This window comes from Pseudoliparis swirei, chromosome 5, assembly GCF_029220125.1.
Source record: "Pseudoliparis swirei isolate HS2019 ecotype Mariana Trench chromosome 5, NWPU_hadal_v1, whole genome shotgun sequence".
NCBI lineage: Eukaryota > Metazoa > Chordata > Actinopteri > Perciformes > Liparidae > Pseudoliparis > Pseudoliparis swirei.
This window is the reverse complement of record NC_079392.1, coordinates 24,126,850-24,146,557: the sequence shown is the minus strand read 5'-3', so window position 1 is coordinate 24,146,557 and position 19,708 is coordinate 24,126,850. Positions and strand designations below refer to the sequence as shown.

Genomic DNA, 19,708 nt, shown 5'->3' with positions numbered 1-19,708 from the left:
AGCACACACACACACACACACACACACACACACACACACACACACACACACACACACACACACACACACACACACACACACACACACACACACACACACACACACACACACACACCTGCCCTGTGGATAAAAACAAAAAGAGGATGACACATCAAAGAAATATGAAAATATTACAAGAAAACACCTTTCAACCCCAAACACACACACACACACACACACCATCCCTCTCTCTCCCTCTCTCTCTCTCTCCGTCCCCCTCTCTCTCCACCCCCACCAAACCCTCACCTATTTTTGGAAGATGATCTGGGGGACCCAGATGTTACTTTTCAGTGGCCAATGGCGAGCGCCGAGGGGCTGGATTGGTGCGCTCCTTCTTTTTTAAAAGCTCCCGTCTCCAACTCCCAGCAACTCAAGTCAAAAGGAGGAAGGAGCAGCATCATCACTCACACCTCTCAGCTCCGTCTGAAGAATCAACACTTTATTGAACATTTTTATTTTTTATTAATAGCATGTCCAGTCTGTAGTAGGATCAGAGAAAAGCATCAAACCCCTGCGAAGACCGACGGTGTGGCACCATGTTGGAAATATATAAGGTGGCAATCCTGCTGTCTGTCCTGGCTTCAGCGGCTCTGGGCCAAGGTAAGTGTAACTGAACATTAAATGTTATTTATGCTAAAAAAAATAAATAATAATATGGACGCCAAAAAAACACTTTTAAATTATCTTTTACAGTAAAATATGTGTAAATGTAGAGATTCCTGCAAAAGAAAACCAAGTGGAACATGGATGGGGTTCAGAGTTTTATCTCCGCCGTCATTCTCAGTAAATGACGGCGGACAGAAGGCCGTGTGTACGACTGCTGACACACACACACACACACACACACACGCACACGCACGGCTAACACGACTGTCGGGTTTTCCTAGTTGACAGTATTTCCCAGAGCGGCAGCACTCTGGTGGTGAGCTCATGTGATAAGGGTGTGCATTTGTCATTGTGTGTGTGTGTGTCTGTGTGTTATTTTATAGACTGCATCTGTAGTTCTTAATCGCTCTCGTTAATATAAGCAGCTCATTTCAATCAACCGCACCGAGGTGATCGAGGAGGAGGTCCCAGAGGGGAAGGTGACTGAAGGTCCTGGTTGCGCAACAACTTGTGAATTCTCGGCTTTATTGGCCACCGACATGTCCTCATGGAATTTGACTCCGGTTACACTCTCATCATACATACATGTGATTTAAAAGTTTCCAAATAGCAGGATAAATATTAAAAATGATAAAAAGAAAGACAAACTGCCCCACGGAGGTGTTATGACCTTTATGACCTCACAAAGGGCCAATTAAAACTCTCTCAATTGATTCCACAATTGATTTAATATATTTTCGCTGCGACCTGCCAGCTCCCATGATGCTCTCTGCTCTCCCTGATAATCACAACCCTTTGAGCGCCCGCCGCTCTCGTCCGCGTCTGAAGGAAGACGGTCAAACGGACCGACGGGGACTCGGGAACAGGTGAAGAATGAAGGCCGGAACCTAAAAAAAAAAAGCGGATTGTATTGTAAAGACGTGACGCGCCGCAGAAACGTCTTTCTGCGGCGCGTCGTCCTCGTCTCTCCCCGAAAAGATATTAACCCTGTCACCGTGGAAACAAGAAGCGATGATCGCCAATCAGGCGAGCCGCTCGGCCCCCTGCTGGGTTCATGCTAAATGAGGAAATGGAATACATATATATATATTTATATATATGTATAAGGACAGGTGGGGGGGGAAAGGGCACAGGTGAAGTGACTTTACAGCCCACTCTTCCCCTGTAAACCTGGCCGGCACGTCGCTCTTTCCTTTTATCCTTTTTGTTTTGTTTTTATCGCCCCCCACCCCCCCCCTCTCCTCTCCTTCCACCCCAGTCCGCTACTTAAGTAATGTCTCCATCTGTAGATGTGTCTTCATCTGTTCCCCCCTTTTTTTATTTCTATTCTACCTCCCTCAGGAATTCCTTCACAAATCCCCCCCCCCATTTCTCCCTCCACGCGCCCAATAACTTCCATATTTATGTTCTGTTTTCCTATTTGGAGATGGGCAGCTGCCCGCCGTGGCATCGCCACCTCTTTAGCGTAAGCTTCCAGCTCCGAGCCTTTTTTTTCTCCTTCAAACCAGAGGACATCCAAACCGTCCTCTCTCTCTCTCTCTCTCTCTCTCTCTCTCTCTCTCTCTCTCTCTCTCTCTCTCTCTCTCTCTCTCTCTCTCTCTCTCGTTGCACAGCTAGGGGGCGAACGTGAGCAGCCCGGGGCGAGTTCTCCAGATGTTGACCACTGCCTGCTTCAAACACGACTGACCTGACTGACTCAGACAGGAATTACGGTGGATCAAAGGGGGAAATGCGGAAAATTCCCATTAATAACGAGCTTATCTTTCCTAATATTTATGTGTGAGTGGGCCAATATGTTATTTATTGCAGGACTAATCAGCCTCTTTCATTTGAGCTATTTCCAGCTCCTGGCTCCGGACCTGTGCACAGGTTCACACGAGGACATTTTTAATGCGGGAATAGTTCAAAGCGGCCCAGTCGGGTTTTTTCTAAAATAGCGTCGAGGAGAAATCGCTCGAGCGCACAACGCCTTTGTTTTACCTTTTTGTCGAGTTGATTTGCATCATTAGTTAATGTCGGGGGGGACAAATTGCCAATTTTAACGAGCGACAGATGTTTTTAGGATTCAGGCTTTGGGTTTGTTGGGAGAAAAGAGAGAGAGATAGATGCAGAGAGGAAAAGCAAACTCGTCAACAACACACACACCTCAGTGGAGGATCTAGCCAAACGCACACACAGCTTCCATATGACCACATCATCTCATGCACACGCCCAAACAAACATACATACAGTCACATCACCAGATTCATGAGCCCACTTCAACGCCAAATACTGTAAAACCTGGTTCTCAAAGTTACGTAACCTGGAGAGGGGGGAGGGAGGGAGGGGGGGGGGGTTAAAATCCTTGTAAGGATCTGGGATACCGTAAACAGTGCCGAGCCATTCTATTTAAGCCCCGTCCCTCCGCCAGCATCCATCAGGCTTAACCGTGGCGCTCTAATCTGACTCCATGAAATCCTTTATGTTCCCCCTCTTCTTCTTCTCCTCCTCAGCAGCTTGTTCATGAGATTCTGGCCAAGACAGAAAACTCTCTCTCTAAAGTGCAGCCCAGTGGCCAGGAGGTGTTTTTGCCATTGTACATTTCTGCAAACTATACGGACACATTGAACATTGCATTTGTTCAGAGGTGAGGTCGTAAAATGAAGGGAATAAACCACGAAATAAAGTGGTATAATAACAAAAAATACATGATTTTTTGAAATTATGTTTTTTATGTTGATTACACTAAATAAGGTAAGCAGAAAACGTTTTATACAGAAAAAGTAATTACAAATATTTTTCCTAGATTTTCAAACTTTAAAACGAGTCAATTTGACCCGCAACATAACATAAAGTCAAATTCTTCCTGGACCTGTTCTCCTAAACCACACCGACCTCCTCCTCACACCTGACTTCCTGATTTGCTCTCGTCATACTGTCGTGGAATTTTTTTTTTACTTGAAAGTATTCCGGTTTTAGGGGCACTCGCTTCAAAACGAAACCCGAATCACGATGTTTCGTTTGAACCCGACCGAGTCGTGTTCGCGACGAGACCCAAAACCAAACCTTCGCTGAAGCGCGCTCACGTCATTAAAATGTATTTATAAAACGTATTCCGTGGAAAGTTTTTAAAAACTGTAGCGAGAGCTGTGTCGCCAGAGCACCGACCCAAACCCGCACGGATGAGGACAAACAAGATGAAGTGTTTAAGGTGGATTATTGAGGAAATCATAAATGGCTCATGAGGTGAATTCACTCACATGCCAGCCGTATGAAGCGGCGCCCCAAATAAAATCTCCAGCTTTTAAAAATTCATAAAGTGTTAAGACACCACTCAGGGAACCGGCTTCACGTTCACAAGTTTCCTCTTTTAACTTAAAAAAAACAACATTAATCACCTCATAAAACTTTCTTTTTTTTCCCTCGTCCAACATCTTGAAATGATAACCAGGAGCCGAACGGCGAAACGTTCCGTGGAGCGGCGAGCGGCGATCCTCCTTTGCTGAATCTATTTGAAAGTGTTTGTAAGAAATGTGCTGGCCGGACTATAAAGAGTCGGTGTGAGCCGTAAAACCAGTGGGGACTGGGATCGATACCGGCCTCGGTGCTGGGAGGCCCTGCGAAACAAAAGCGCTTACTGCTTTCACCTATTACACACACACACACACACACACACACACACATCCAGGCCCAAGTGAAACTCAAAGTTTAAATGTTAAGCAAACAGCTGACTTTCTCTTTTTTTTAACAACAACAAAACAACATCATCATCCGTGAGCATACATTATTATCTTTAAGGTGACAAAATAAACTGACAGCAAATGCATGCATGTGTGTGTGTGTGCGTGTGTGTGTGTGTGCGTGTGTGTGTGCGAGGTGATGGAGCGAGTTAAAGTGAAGCTCTCTGGTGGACAGACGACTGCGCGCTCCGATCCGTCACAGCTGGAGCTTGATTACCGTTCTCAACAGCAGCTGCTTGTTGATGGATGGAGAGGAGAAGGGAAGAGTGGAAGAGGAAGAGGAGGAGGGCAATATGAAATGAAGGATGGAAAGACGTACGATAAAGAGCATGGGGGAGACGATGGATGGAGAGGAGGAGGAGGAATTCGAAGAATGAAAGCGTTGAAGAGAAGAAAGACAAAAACAAATGGAGAAGCAACAATATTTATGTTTGTAGTTGTTTATACGTTTTTTGTTTGAATACAATGAAGAGAGGGGGAACATAATGGAGAGAATAAAAACATAAAGAGACAGAGGAAAGGTGTGTAATTAGAAGAGCCTTCATGTGCTCAGATTGTGAGTGTGATGAAAATTAACTCATTAACTTTGAAAATACACTCAAACATGACATCACAATAAGTTATGTGAACTTATTTTCTTCTCTATTCCTCCACCTGTTGTCATTGTCTATACGGAGGAGGTGGACTCTGTGTTCACAGCATGGGGCTCAAATGTTTAATTATTGAAGATGAAGATGTCGGCCATCTCATCTTCCCAGGGAACTCCTGCTCACGCACCTTGTGCTGCAAATAACGATAGAAATAAATCGTATGCATCCCCGTGTTGCATAACGGCAATAAATGACCCTGGAACCTTAAAGTCTGAGTGACAATGCAAACAGGAAGTGGAGAGACACTTTGGGGTGTGAGGGAAGTAAAACTGTAACATATTGACACTATGGAGAGAAAAACCAGTGGACTACTTCCAGCGGCGGAGGTTTATTTTTATTTTTTGACATGCTTTTCATGAAGAGGACATGTGAAGCATGGGAGTAATAGATGAGCGTTATGGGAAACTAAATTAAACCAAAATGATGGCAATATTATTTTGAAATAGTAAATTAGACTCTTCTCTTCCTCCCCTTCCCTCCTCCTTCTATTCTTCTCTCCGTGTCGTAATACATTGGAGGAACCTGGATACTGATTTTAAAAACATGGACAGTCAACAACCCTGTTTGGCGTTGAGCTTCTTTAATGTTTCGTTCCATCTTCCACATCTTTCATATCTTTATAGAACCGCGTCTCCAGGATCAGCATTAATGGAAAATCCATCTAGAAGAATGTAACAACAAATGTTTTTGACTCAGTGTGAAGTTTAAGGAAACTAGCAAACTTGCCATTATAAGTCAAAATATTAAATAAAGTAGAAACAACGAATAGAGTTGAAATGATCTTAACTTGAAACTATGAGTTAAAAATGTGTGAAATTCTATGTTTGACAAGATAAACAATTTGTTTTTATGTATCATGGTTGTTTTAACTCAGATTATGAAGTCCAAACAAACAAATATTATTCGTTAATCAACTTGTATAACTTAATTGAAACAAAACGCATCTCCAAGTTTATGACTAACTGTATTATTGTAGCTTCATGGTGTAAACTGTAGGATTCCACTGAGTAGCTGACGTGCTGTTGATGGTTTGCAGGACCTGTGAGGACCAGGAGCCAGTCGGACCGGACCAGGAGAGTCGCCCCCAACACCCTCACCGACACCCAGACAACAGGTACGAACTTCATCCGGGGAGATGGAGGTGTTCAGGGCTGGTTGTTTAAAACAGGAATGTGGTTATTGGAAGTTTAGACTCAGTCCAGATTGTTGTCCCATCACCAAAACAACCCAATCAGAGGGCTGCATTACTTCGGGAAACAAAAGAAACAATCGCTTTGTTCCTCGCTCATTCTATTGTTCTGAATCCCGAGGAAGCGCTCGGGTTTCGGAGCTTTAAAAAAAAAAAGTGACGATATTCCCCCATCAGTCAAGGCGTGGGGGGAAACAACCTGGACGAGGCAACGCTCCGTTGGGGGCGTTTGAAGTCAAATGGCGGTAGCAGACCTCCTCTTAAAGTGTGTAACCCATCCCTTCTGTTCCCCTCCCTCTCACTTCTTCGTGGTTCTGACCCATGTGCCCATTACATGTAAAGAATCAGCTCCAAACCAAATTATTTTTGGATCCTGAGAATTGTTTTTCTTTCCCCCCCCAGACGTGACGGAGTGGACGTCTTGGTTCAACATCGATCATCCCGGAGGGAACGGAGACTACGAGCGCCTGGAGGCCATCCGCTTCTATTACAGGGAGAGGGTCTGCGCTCGGCCCATCGCCATGGAGGCCCGCACCACCGACTGGGTGGCGCCGGCAGACACCGGGGAAGTGGTCCACTCCAGTCTGGAGAAGGGCTTCTGGTGCGTCAACAACGAGCAGCCCCGGGGCCGCGTCTGCTCCAACTACCACGTCCGCTTCCAGTGCCCCCCAGGTAGCGGCTCAGGGCCGTCACACTCCACTTAGTTCCTTCTTCATGGCAGCTTTGCTCAGGATGCCCTCACTCTTTCCTTCAATGTGTGTGTGTGTGTGTTTAGTGCAGAGCTACTGGACTAATTGGAGAGAGTGGGGTCCCTGTTCCACCGCGGTGTGTAACGACGTGGGCATCCAGGTGCGCCAGAGGAAGTGTGTGAACACGCAGCCCATGCCTCTGCTGCTGGTGCCGGCGTGCATCGGCCACCACTCGGAGAGGAGGGAGTGCTCCAACCCGCCGTGTGCCGGTGAGAGTCTTCGAGATTTACCAGAACTTTACCTTTTGTAATGAATCGCTGCATTCTCTCTCCTGACCACCAGGGGGCGACTCCTCTGGTTGTATAGAAGTCTATGCTTCATATGTTAAAGCTGCTTTCTCTCTGCTGACCACCAGGGGGGCGACTCCTCTGGTTGTATAGAAGTCTATGCTTCATGTGTTAACACAATAGTGGATGAAAGATTGCTGTGTACTGTACAGGAAGTATTCTGTACTGTGGGATGGGTTAGAACTTTTTAACTTTTTTATAACTTTTTAATAACCTTTTAACTTTTTTATAACTTAACTTTTTATAACTTTTTATAACTGTAACTTTTTTATAACTGTAACTTTTTTATAACTTTTAAACTTTTTAATAACTTTTTTATAACTTTATAACTTTTGTAAAACTTTGTAACTTTTTATAATTTTTTTATAACTTTTTAACTTTGTATTATTATATTTTATTTATTTATTACTTTTATACTTTTTATTACTTTTTCATTACTTTTGTACTTTTTCATTACTTTTGTACTTTTATTACTTTTGTACTTTTATTACTTTTTATTACTTTTGTACTTTTTTATTACTTTTTTACTTTTTCATTCCTTTTGTACTTTTCATTACTTTTGTACTCTTCATTACTTTTGTACTTTTTTATTACTTTTGTACTTTTTCATTACTTTTGTACTTTTCATTATTTTTATACTTTTTTGCTGCATTCTCTCTCCTGACCACCAGGGGGCGACTCCTCTGGTTGTATAGAAGTCTATGCTTCATGTGTTAACACAATAGTGGATAAAAGATTGCTGTGTACAGTACAGGAAGTATTCTGTACTGTGGGATGAATATCAATCTGAATAAAATATTCTTAAAGGGGAATAACATTTAATCAGGAATATATTTTTCCTTTTATGTATAATTATTATGTAAAAACTAAGTTTTGCTATTGATTCTGACATTCAAAAGGCTGACGTGCCGGTTTCTTCAGTCTGATTTATTCCGGCGCCCTCGAGAGCAGACCCTACTGTTCTTGATTGAGCTTCTTGTGAATAAACGCTCTTTCAATTGCAGCAACGTAATCAGCGTTGTTGTAGTTTTCATGCCCACAATACTGTATAAATTGCACCGTGTAACAACTGATAATTATGCCCGATACACAAAAAGTTAACGACTCTTATCAGACCACTTTGTTTAAAGTTTGAATCATGGAGTTATTGAATTTAAAACGGAAAATAAGAATGTATTACTCACATCATTCTTGTCTTCCGGATCAGCCAAGTGGGGCCCGTGGGGTCGGTGGGGGTCGTGTTCGGCGACCTGTGGTGGCGGTCGCAGGATTAGGAGGAGGACCTGTGCGAGGAGTTCAGGGACCGTTCAGTGCACCGGGCGGCCGGCGGAAAGACAGAAGTGTGGGAGGAGTCCGTGTCCAGGTACCGTGAGCCGGAACCACGCCGTTAATATTGTGACATCTACCTTTATGTATACACTACCGTTCAAAAGTTTTGGGTCACTTAGAAATGTCCTTGTTTTTCAAAGTAAAGCACTGTTTTTATCAATGAAGATAACATTAATCATAAATACTCTCTCTACATAGTTAATGTGGTAAATGACTATTCTCTGGTGTTTAATGAAGTCTCTTCATAGGTGTATAGAGGCCCATCTCCAGAGTTCATTGTGTTATCGCCTTTGAAGACTAACGGAGGGGTAGAAAACCCTTGAAAACCCTTTTTATGTGAGCGCAGCTGAAAACAGTTACGCTGGTGAGAGAAGCTATAAAACTGGCCTTCCTTTGAGCCACAAGAAGAACAACATTAATATTTACAATAAAAATTATTATTTCTAACCTTGTCAATGTCTTGACTATATTTTCTTTTCATTTTGCAATTTATTTGATAAATAAAAGTGTGAGTTTTCATGGAAAACACAAAATTGTCTGGGTGACCCCAAACTTCTGAACGGTAGTATATATGTATGTGTGTGTGTGTGTGCTCATGTCTCTGTCTTTTCGCCCGACAGCCAAATGTCAGCTGGTGTGCAGCGAGGGTCGCCCCAGCGAGGACTGCAGCCGGTGCACGTGTGACGACCACGTGCTGCGCGGCGAGGTCCTCGGCGTGACCGGCGTTCCCGTGGCAAACGCCCGGGTGGCGCTGGACAGGGAGCCCAAGGTGATCCGCGCCCTCACAGACGCCAAAGGTCAGTTCAGGATCACGGGAATCTGCTCCTTAAGCTCCACCTCGATCGCCATCAGGAAGGAGAAGTTTGCCCCCATCACCGTCTCCGCCGTCAGCAACGGCACAGGGTCGTCATGGTTACGAGCTGTCCTCAGATCAGCCGGTGAGTGCTAATGCGAAAGATTTCCCGTGATTAAAAAAAAAGACACATTATTTATTGATTTGTTGTGACCTTCAATCAAACCAAACAACGCAAGTACGATTCAGCATTAAATGAAGATGTTATTTTTCTTCTGAAAGGGACTACTTCCATTTTCAACAAAGAGTTTTCTTGATTTCCTTCATTATCATTCTCCAAGGCCAGAAAATCATATTCGCAGGAGTTATAAAACAGGAAATTGTCAAAGCCTATTGTCAGATTTCCCTATTGTCTGGTTCACTTACTTGTTTGGTTGCATGGAAACCAAATGAAAAAATAACCCTGTGCTTTTGAAAAAGTAATCCCCCCCCCCCCCCCCCGAAACAATAATGTTTCATAAGCACAGGGATCTTTGTGAGGATAAAGTGCGTTTTATGAGGTCTCAAAGCCTCTGCAGCAGCATTCATAACAGTCTTTTCCTCTTTCCGCAGAGAAGCCGTACATCGTGAAACACCCGGAGGACAAAGTGCGTTACGAGGGAGGACGAGTGATGATGTGCTGCAAGGCAACGGGGTCACCGACACCTGACAAATACTACTGGTGATTACTGTTACATATCGGGAAATAATAAGGTTTCTAAAAGCCTTTTGGGGGGGGGGGGGGGGGGCTGAAATCATCGGCCCGCTGCAGCTGGAAAACAACCTCGATGAGAGCAGTGAGACTGAAGCAAAGCGGTGAAGCAGAACGATGAGCTGAAGGAAGCTGACTCGGAGGTTTTTCCTCCTCTGAGAGACGTTTGACTCATCGGCTCTAGCACCAAGTTGTGCATTGCCAAAAGCAGATATAGTTTCTGTTTACTTGTATGGTCTCTTATTTACATTTTAGACACTTTTTTACACTCCCAACATAGACAAGAGGCCAAAAACTTGGGAAAGTAGTACATTTTTGTTAATGTTACAGGATCTCTGAAGTGGTATCACTTGATTGATTAACAGTTTATTGCTAAAAAACAAATAAAAAAACCTTGTTTGTGAATTTGAGTGACTGTGTCATCAACTTTATGTATTCTCCAAACTTTAATGTTCACCAATCAGCGTTCATGTTTAATTTACATTATTAATCGGTGCCGCTTCAAATTTCAAATCTCATTATTAGAATTAACTGAACCAACTCTTTTTTTAAACTTATTGTTGTATAAATCTACCAACAAATTAGTTTAAAAAAAAGAAGAAAAAAAGTCCCTCTCATTCATTTCTGTAACTCTTCTTCAAAGGTACCACAATGGGACTCTTCTGGACAGGAAGCTGTACAAGTACGAAGAGGACCTGGTCCTGTGGAGCCTGAAGCCGGAGCAGTCCGGGCAGTACTACTGCAAGACCAGCAGCTCCGCGGGCAGCATCAAGTCCTCTCCAGCCCTCCTCACTGTCATCGGTAACACTTTGGATCTCTTACTAAAAGCAATTGTTTCCACTTAGGCATAAACCCGTTAAAATCAGCCAGTATTCACCACTTAAATCCGCTCGTTCGAGTAAACGGCCATAAGTCTGCTGAGAAAAGTGTTTTTTTATTTGGTCTAATTTGTTACCGTTGTCAAAAACGACACCAAAGCTCCCTCCTGCGTCAGTGATGTAATGTAAAACTGTAATTCATCATCATCAGCCCGGAAAGAGAATAATTAACTGTGATGATATAGCGGCACAGGGGGATTACAGCTCAGGGTGTCTGTCATCCCAGTTGCAGTTGGACAATGACGGGTTGAGTTAAAGTTCTACACACGGCACTTGAGTAAAAACCGCTGACCAAAAAAAAGAGCTAACAACCACACTTTATTTTACCGGGATAAAAAGCAGCTGCCTCCGAGCTCGCGTCTACACTTTAAAGAGCAATGCGAGGGCCGCGTCGTCCGTGAGCCGTGTCCGCGCATAAAAGAGGATTCAAACCAAACCGCAGTGCCCTATCATTTAAGAGTGAAGGGGAAAAAAGAGTCCGTTGATAGAACGTCTGTCATTGAGAGAGAAAAGGAAAATACGAAATATCGGGGCTGCGCTCGGAGTAGGTATTTTATTATGTTGACATTGGTTGAATCTACGACTTCCTAACCCGGGATGTTTTATTCTGTGAGATGACTGGACTTTGGAAACTGTAAAACATCCTTGCACACACACACCAACACACAACACTCGGTGTCGAGGCAAAATCCAAGCTTGTCAATAAATCCAGCTTTTTTTCCTCCTGTGAGTGGATGATGAGTCTGCAGTTCCACGTCCGCGTGGGCGAGCTACTACCCGCGTTGTTTATCATCTTCAGGGCGCTTGTTTGCAAAGACTCAGGTTAAGGAACGGGGTTTCTCTAAAGTAATTCATCCCAGGCCGCAGACAAATCCCTCTACTCCAAGAGTCATTACGGCAGGAAGCGCTCCCATGTGTGCAGGCCAACACCTGCACCTCAGAGCAGGATGGAACACTCTTTTACATTATGCAGAAGTTTAAGTTGAATTTCCCCATAAAAACATGTTTTAACCACAGAGACAGAAGAGTTACATAATTGCATACGAATCGCACTGTTCCATGTGTCTGCAATCATTGACTTACTTGGGAGATTGGGAGCTTAACAAGGACTTGACTATGAAACTCAAAATCAACTCGTGATATCATGCGCGTTCATTATTCTGCCAATATCGAGGTGAAAGCTAATTATTTCTTTCCAACTCCCTTCTGGATGGTTGGTAAATAAATGTCCTGTTCAACTTTATGTTGGATTCCCTTTTCATGCACCGCTCAACTTGACCACTCACAGATACTTTCAGGCCAGATGTGTGCGTGTGACTAAATGATGTGTGTGTGAAAAAGGCAGAAATAATATCTTTCAAATACCCAATTGGCAGGTTCCAATTTATTCACGATACACATGTCGTATTCCACTATACATTCATCAAGTACCCTGTGATTTTCATAATTAATAAATCAAACTGATTTGACAGGCTTTAAAAATCTTAGAGAACGTACAACTTTAACATGGCAAGTATGTGCATCGTTTTGCACTGAGAAATAGCCGTTCATGTTTTATGTACATCAGATGACAAAAAGATTAGATTTGTGATATGCGTTGTGTCAACACCGGCATAATGTCCTCTTATTATCGTCTTCTTCACAGCCAAAGGAAAGCCAACGTGCAACTCCACCCCCGAGATGCACCTCATCAGACTGCCGATGGACTGCGTTCAACCCGGGACTGACTCCATGCACTACAACACCGGCCGCTGCCTTCACAACAAATGCGCCGGCTCCCTGGACTTCGATATGCGCTGCAGAGACGAAGCCGGGTTCTGCTGCGGGGTCAAAGACATGGAGAGTCGAGACATCGATTGCGGGAGCTACATCCTCCCGATCCGGGCTGTGACTCAGTGCAGCTGTCAGAAGTGTTTGCAGCCCACTGTGCTTGTTCGCGGCAGAGTGTTCACAGTTGACAATGGTGATCCTCTGCGTTTTGGGCACATCTACATCGGTAAAGAGAGGGTGGGCACCACCGGGTACCAAGGAGGCTTCACCTTGCAAATTCCACCTGATACGCAGAGATTAGTGGTCAATTTTGTTGACCCCACTGAGAAGTTTCTTGACACTCCCAAAGTGTTCATCCTCGATAAGAGAGGCGGGTCCGTCTACCACGATGTGAAGGTGATGAGAAAGAAGAAACCAATTGACATAAATGCCGCAGAAACCAACTCTATTAACCTCGGGGAAATTGATGGCGAAGACCCCATTGGTCAGTTGTTGATTCCTCCCAACTCCTTCCACAAGGACAATGGAGACATCTACAAGGGAACTGTGAAAGCCAGCGTCACATTCATTGACCCCAGAAACATCACCACGGCGGCCGCGGCACCTGGCGATCTCAACTTTGTGGACGGTGAGGGCAACATGCTCCCTTTGAGGACCTATGGCATGTTCTCTGTGGACTTCAGAGATGAGACCAACAAGGAGATACTCGGAGCTGGAACTGTTCAAGTTCTTCTCGACACGCAGCATGTCAAAATGCCGGAACACATTCCCAAAATGAAACTGTGGTCTCTGAACCCGGACACGGGGGTATGGGAAGAGGAGAGCAACTTCTCCTACACCGCGACGACTTCCGGCGGTCATGGGCGGAGCAAACGAGAGGAACGCACATTCCTCATAGGCAACATGGAGATCAGAGAGCGTAGGCTCTTTAATCTGGACGTGCCTGAAAACAGACGCTGCTACGTCAAAGTCCGTGCCTACATGAACGACAAGTTCCTATCTAGTGAACAGCTGGAGGGCGTTGTGATCAGCTTGATAAATTTAGAACCGGAACCTGGATTTTCCTCCAACCCTAGGGCATGGGGCCGCTTCGACAGCGTCATAACTGGGCCCAACGGGGCTTGTTTACCGGCTTTCTGTGATGCCCAAAGGCCCGATGCTTACACAGCTTATGTCACAGCAATAATGGGTGGGGAAGAACTGGAGGCAGCTCCCTCCGCCCCCAAGATGAATCCAAACATCATTGGTGTGTCCCAGCCATACCTGGATAAAATAAATTACCAGCGCTCAGACCACGACGATCCGGCTCTGAAGAAAACGGCCTTCAAAATGAACTTGGCGAAGCCAAATCAAAATAATTTTGATGAGTCGAATGGGCCAATATATGCGTATCAGAATGGATTAAGTTGTGAAAATGCCCCTACTGATGCGAATCATTTCAGATTCTTCAGAGTGGAAAAGGACAAGTATGAATACAATGTTGTTAGCTTCAAAGAGACCGATTTGACGACCTGGATGGGCGACTACCTCTCCTGGTGGCCCAACCCCCAAGAGTTCAGAGCATGCTTCATCAAGGTCAAGATCCATGGACAGAAGGAAGTGATGGTCAGGTCGAGGAATTTCGGGGGAACACACCGAGAAACGAAAGGTAAACTTTATGGCATAAGAGACATCCGCAGCACCCGGGACATGCGAGAAGCCAACACCTCAGCGGCCTGTTTGGAGTTCAAATGCAGCGGTATGTTGTTTGATCAAGCTGAGGTGGACCGATCTATCATCTCAGTGCTTCCACAGGCGAACTGTCGCATGACCAAAACCAACAGCCTCCTCCAGGAGTACCTCATCAAGCATCCACCGGTTGCTCCAAACAACGACACCCATGGGTTCAGCATGCTGGCCCCCGTAGATCCTTTGGGACACAACTATGGCATCTACACAGTCACAGACCAGAACCCCAGGGTGGCCAAGGAGATCGCTATTGGCCGCTGCTTTGACGGCACCTCGGATGGTTTCTCCAGGGAGATGAAGACAGACTCTGGAGTGGCGCTGACCTTCAGCTGTCCAGAGAGGAAAATTAGCAGAGAAAGCCTTTTCCAACGCCTGCAGAACAACCCGTCTCAGACTCTGGCACAGATGGGGAGGAGCATGAGGGAGTCGGACGGTATGCAGGCGCAGAGATTACCCACCCGGATAGTGGCCTATCCGTCAAAGCAGCAGGGCAGGACCCAGAATCGCAGAACCACCTCTACAACCAGAAGAAGAGTGTCCATGCGCACACAGCAGCGGCAATAGATGTTCCAAGGTGGGTCGCTTTAATTAAGATCGTTTAACCCTTGTGTTGCCTTAGGGTCATTTTGACCCGAATCAATATTACACCCTCCCCCCGCCTTAGGATTAATTTGACCCCATTCAATGTTTAATGTCGGTGTTCTTTCGGTAGTCAACAAACAAACATAAAGTGCCTCACACTTAAACTTGGAAAACAATATTAATTCTAATAATTTTCTGGAGGTTTTAATTGCTGGCGTCAAATTGAACCCAAAGGGTAAAATATGTTAGTAAATATAAAGGTAACAGGAGGGTGAACCATTGAATCGGGTCAAAATGACCCAACGGCGGGGGGAGGGTGTAATATTGATTCGGGTCAAAATGACCCTAAGGCAACACAAGGGTTAAGGTCTCTTTCCATTGAGAGTAATGTCGGAATGATTTAAATGCACTTTCCTTTCCATTTCTAGCTCTTCCGCCAAGACTGATATTATGCCGTCGAATCAGGGAAGTAAAAGTGGCCTCGTCTGATGATGAGTTTGAACTCCCTCTTGACTATGGAAACCATCAAACAGAGGCAGACAGCAATTCAGCAAAAATAATGAGTGGTTGAAGATATTCATTATACTTACTTGAAGGGTTTGGTAGATAAATGTCTTCCTTCTCTGAAAAGACATGCATTATTTGACTGTGTGTAGCACGGTGACTGGCATTCACATAATTAGCTTTGGTCTCATTTAATGTACGAAAAGACTGACTTGACGTTTGAGAATGTAACTTTTATAGTTCTGATCTGTGGCATTCCACTTTCCACTTGTTATTCCTTTTTTGCAGACGTCTTTTCAAAAAACAAACATTTATAAACTATAAAATACTACGCCAGGCCCCAAACACTTCATAATTAGCCGTTGCTTTCCACTGAACTTTTCTTCTAGGTCAAAAATAAAAATAAAACTTGTTTTTGTACAAACTGGGACATATTCGCCACCAAAAGAGACAGCGGGCGAGGCTTGCCACCCAGGGAATAGAGGATGTCTTCCGTCATGCTTCTTAATGTTTTTTCATTTGCGTGCCACATTGCCGTCTGTGAATTTTGCCAAACATCCTTTCACACCTAGTTAATGTGCTAGACCAGGGCCTCCGCCAAGACGAGCGTGGATCTCGCCAGTGGCTGATTGAGACATATGACACAATTCCCTTCTGTCCTCGGCATATTCGAAATTGGCCACACCAGAGAAACATTTCTTAATAAAAAGTTAATATTCCCAAAATATCTCACGTTCTCAGAAGACCTTTCGCAGACTGCTTCAGGGTCCAGCTTTGTTTTTGTTGGGTAATGTGCTTGAGAGCTGCCTTTGTATCTTGAAGTGCAATAACTATATAATTTAACTTAAGAATTCTTGAAGATCAGCATGTAACCAACTAATAAATAAAAAGTTCTGCCGGGGAACAAAGCAACAGCTCGTTCAGTACGCGCGGTAGATAGTGTCTCGTATGAGACCTTGCACAGGAAACATCATTTAACTCCTACGTATGTAATCATTCTTCAACTTTCTGAACTGCCAAGAGTCTATTAATCGTTTCATACTTTGCTGCATGACTCAGTTGATTTTCTCCTTCTTCTTCTTTTTACAATTTTTACTCCAGAGAGCAATCTTGTTCGAGGGAGTTAAAACTCTCAGCGGAACCTTCTCTTCATCAACACAACCCACTGTATGATCTGACACATGAGAGTGACAATTTAAAAAAAGTAACACGCCTGTGAATTTATTGGCCACGTTTTCAGAATTTCTACTGTCACCGAAAGTCAATTTAAAATGTACATCTTAATACTAGAGATATAAAGACAGATTAATAGACAGATAACAAATAGTAGGCTATTTTAATTGATGTAGGTGATTAGAAGAAACCTTCCTCTGATAAAAGTGCTAAACTTGTTTATCTGCAAAATGAGGATTTACAGACCCCCGGGAAGAGCTCCTCAAGCTGAACTAATCCAAAATCATGTACAGTAAGGGGGGCCGCGGTCCACCGAGGAACCAGGAGAGGCGTAGGAGTAAATATAAGTCTGCTGTTAATTAGAAAATAAATGACTCATCCTCTTGAGAACTATTAAAACAGTTTGACCCTGACTTTCACAAACAGCCAAACAAGTTTGTGTCCAAGACACACAGGATGAAGTTGAGTCATCAACAATAAACCGGGCACAAGGGGGATGGTGGTCAAACAAATTCTCCATTACAATGGCCAACTGCACACGCAACTCCATTTAAGTCTGATTACATTTGTTATTCCCAATGTGCCACAGATTTATTGTTTAAAAGGTGTGCTTAAAAGTTGCCAATGTGAAGTTGTGTGTATAAAAAATGACCAGCCTCATCTGGTGAAACCCATGGGGGCCATATTTTGTACGCAAGCTAACGGTAGAACAGATTACGTTCGTCAATTTGAAAATCTAATTGTACAAAGTTGCAGGTAGTCATGGAGAAATTGTGTTAAACTGCTCAGTGAACACACGGGCATCGTTTGGATATTTATACTGTTTTTATCCAAGAAAACTGCACAATCTTATGACCAATTGCTCCTTTCCCGACCTGCAGAATTTAAATGGACAGATCTGTGTAATTCATGGCACAATTCAAACAGGAACGTAGAATCATTGCCTCCTAAAGTTCCCATGGTGGACCACCGAAAGAGAACCGCAACCCAACAGTTGTACTTGGCTCCACATTGAGAAAGAAAAAACCCTACTTTTTTTTTCCATTATGTAATCGGAGCTGCACACCCAAGAAAACCAGTAATACAGGGCGATACCATCGCGATTATCAGACCTCTCTAATCACAGGCCTGTGGGCTGCTCACAGATCACCAGTTCAGATATCCAGATCACAACAAACATCTCCGTGTAGCAGACGTATAGCATCCACCCTGTTGGGGGGGAAAAAAAGAAGAAGAAGAAGAAGAAGAAAAAGCTGATGATTGAGTCCAGGTGTTAGAAGAGATAATTCCTGGACCAATACAGTGGGTGTGTGAGGTCAGCTGAGGAGGCCCAACAGCTGGAGAGCAACTGGAGCAAAGACATCAAGAGAACTAAGAGCGAGATTATCAAGTGATGGATTTCATCATTTTTGGGGAACTGTTTGGTAAAGTAGAAAAAAAGAAGGTAGGGAACATATTTGTGGGCTTTGGCCTCCCGGTCCATCACTTACCGAATCTCAGGCTCTTCAAAAGTGGTTGCACATGGAAAAATGCAGTGTTGATGGGTTTTTTTTGGTAGAGGATAAAGCTTTGACGGGAGAATTGGCTCATTGACGGTGAGAAGTTATCAGAAGGGTCTGGAGGACAAGGTAACAACAATAGGTGTAAGTATTGTAAACCATCATGTGAGGCTTCGCATTGGAAAGTGAGCGGCGCTCTCCAGATAGTTACTCCGTCTTCTGGGGGAAGTTCAAAAGGAGATTAAGGAAACCGTGAGAAGTTTGGCTTTGATGACTTAAGAGCACGTCTCTAAAGTCTTCGGAATCAAAGGAAGGGGAGTTTGAGCTTGAATGTTTTTCTCGTTGAACTGGCGGTAGAAGTACAGCAACCGTTTCATCTCACTGGGGGGGGGGATCGCTCGCTGCCAATACTATGCACACGGCTTCGCGGCGCTTCGTGGAAATCCGTTTTACACCTTTTAAAAAGGAAAAGTTTGACATTGTGGGGCTTTGCTTGCAGAGCGTCAGACAAGACGATCGGTAGCACTCTCATCGAGAGTTCATCGAGTATGAGGTCGCAGCCAGCAGCCGCTTAGCTTAGCATAAACGACTGGAAACCCCGCTGGTGGCTTAGCACAACTTGTTGAACAGATGAGATAATCTCCATAAATGAGGAATCTGTTGGCAATGGGACACGGTGGGTTTGGCATCTGAAGCGTTCTGTCTTGTGTGGTTTATAGTCCGAGTCGTATTGACCGATCGCGTTCGTGAGAGGCTTTTAGCATGGATGGAGGTAAATAAATCCGTTTGGAGAGCAGAGCGGGCGGAACGAGCCAAAATGCAATCTTGAGCTTTGTGATGGTTTAAAATAAGCTTGTCGTTATTAGTTATGAGTCGACGTCGTCTCTCAACTCTGATAATCGTTCTATAGACAATGCAGCGAACAGAAAAGAGGAGTCTTGGCCTGGATGTCCTGGACTTCACCGGAGTCAACGGGTTTAACAAGATATCGTGTTCATTAGTGAGCGACGGAAATTATATTTCAGTTATCCATTCCAAGTAAAGCTTCGTTATTAGAACAATTATTCTTCGTTTTTTTGGTGCCAGGTAGATTCCGATGATGTCAACTGGCTTGGATTGATTTTTGTAATGAGTTTTGAAACCAACAATTGCTTTAAAATACTTTACCACACTTTGCCTCTTAGTCAGAGACTTTAAGGCATTTAATTTTTAACTTTAGGCTGTAAAAACTCTTAATTCACCAAAAACCACCAACAATTTCTCATAACTGAAGCACGATCAGATTCATCCATTTTCTCTTCTGTACAGTCCAGAGAGGTCCTTTTTCCCACAACTTTCTAGAGTTTCATATTTGCAACTATCCTCCAGGAAGACTTCCTAACCCGTCAGTAAAATAATGACGTGAATGATAATACTGATAATACTCTGTAAACGCTCAACTATTGCATGGCGTCGCCAATCT

General features: G+C 44.0%; 1 protein-coding gene across 1 annotated transcript; it reads left to right on the top strand.

Moving 5' to 3' along the window:
* The first annotated feature begins 470 nt into the window (after positions 1 to 470).
* cilp2 (cartilage intermediate layer protein 2) lies at positions 471 to 19,352 on the top strand. The gene is made up of 10 exons (XM_056415235.1): positions 471 to 639; positions 6,051 to 6,128; positions 6,606 to 6,875; positions 6,979 to 7,161; positions 8,447 to 8,602; positions 9,189 to 9,506; positions 9,974 to 10,082; positions 10,756 to 10,913; positions 12,636 to 15,062; positions 15,499 to 19,352. The coding sequence occupies exons 1-9, from the start codon at positions 576 to 578 to the stop codon at positions 15,050 to 15,052; spliced, it is 3,753 nt and encodes a 1,250-aa protein (XP_056271210.1). The 5' UTR covers positions 471 to 575; the 3' UTR covers positions 15,053 to 15,062; positions 15,499 to 19,352.
* Positions 19,353 to 19,708: the final 356 nt, after the last annotated feature.

What these genes read in the sequence shown, in the direction of transcription:
- cilp2 (XM_056415235.1), top strand. Translation starts at nt 576, where the DNA reads ATGTTGGAAATATATAAGGTGGCAATCCTGCTGTCTGTCCTGGCTTCA. An exon ending in CCGCTTCCAGTGCCCCCCAG is followed by an intron (nt 6,876 to 6,978) that starts GTAGCGGCTCAG and finishes GTGTGTGTTTAG; the next exon opens with TGCAGAGCTACTGGACTAAT. An exon ending in AGCCCTCCTCACTGTCATCG is followed by an intron (nt 10,914 to 12,635) that starts GTAACACTTTGG and finishes TCTTCTTCACAG; the next exon opens with CCAAAGGAAAGCCAACGTGC.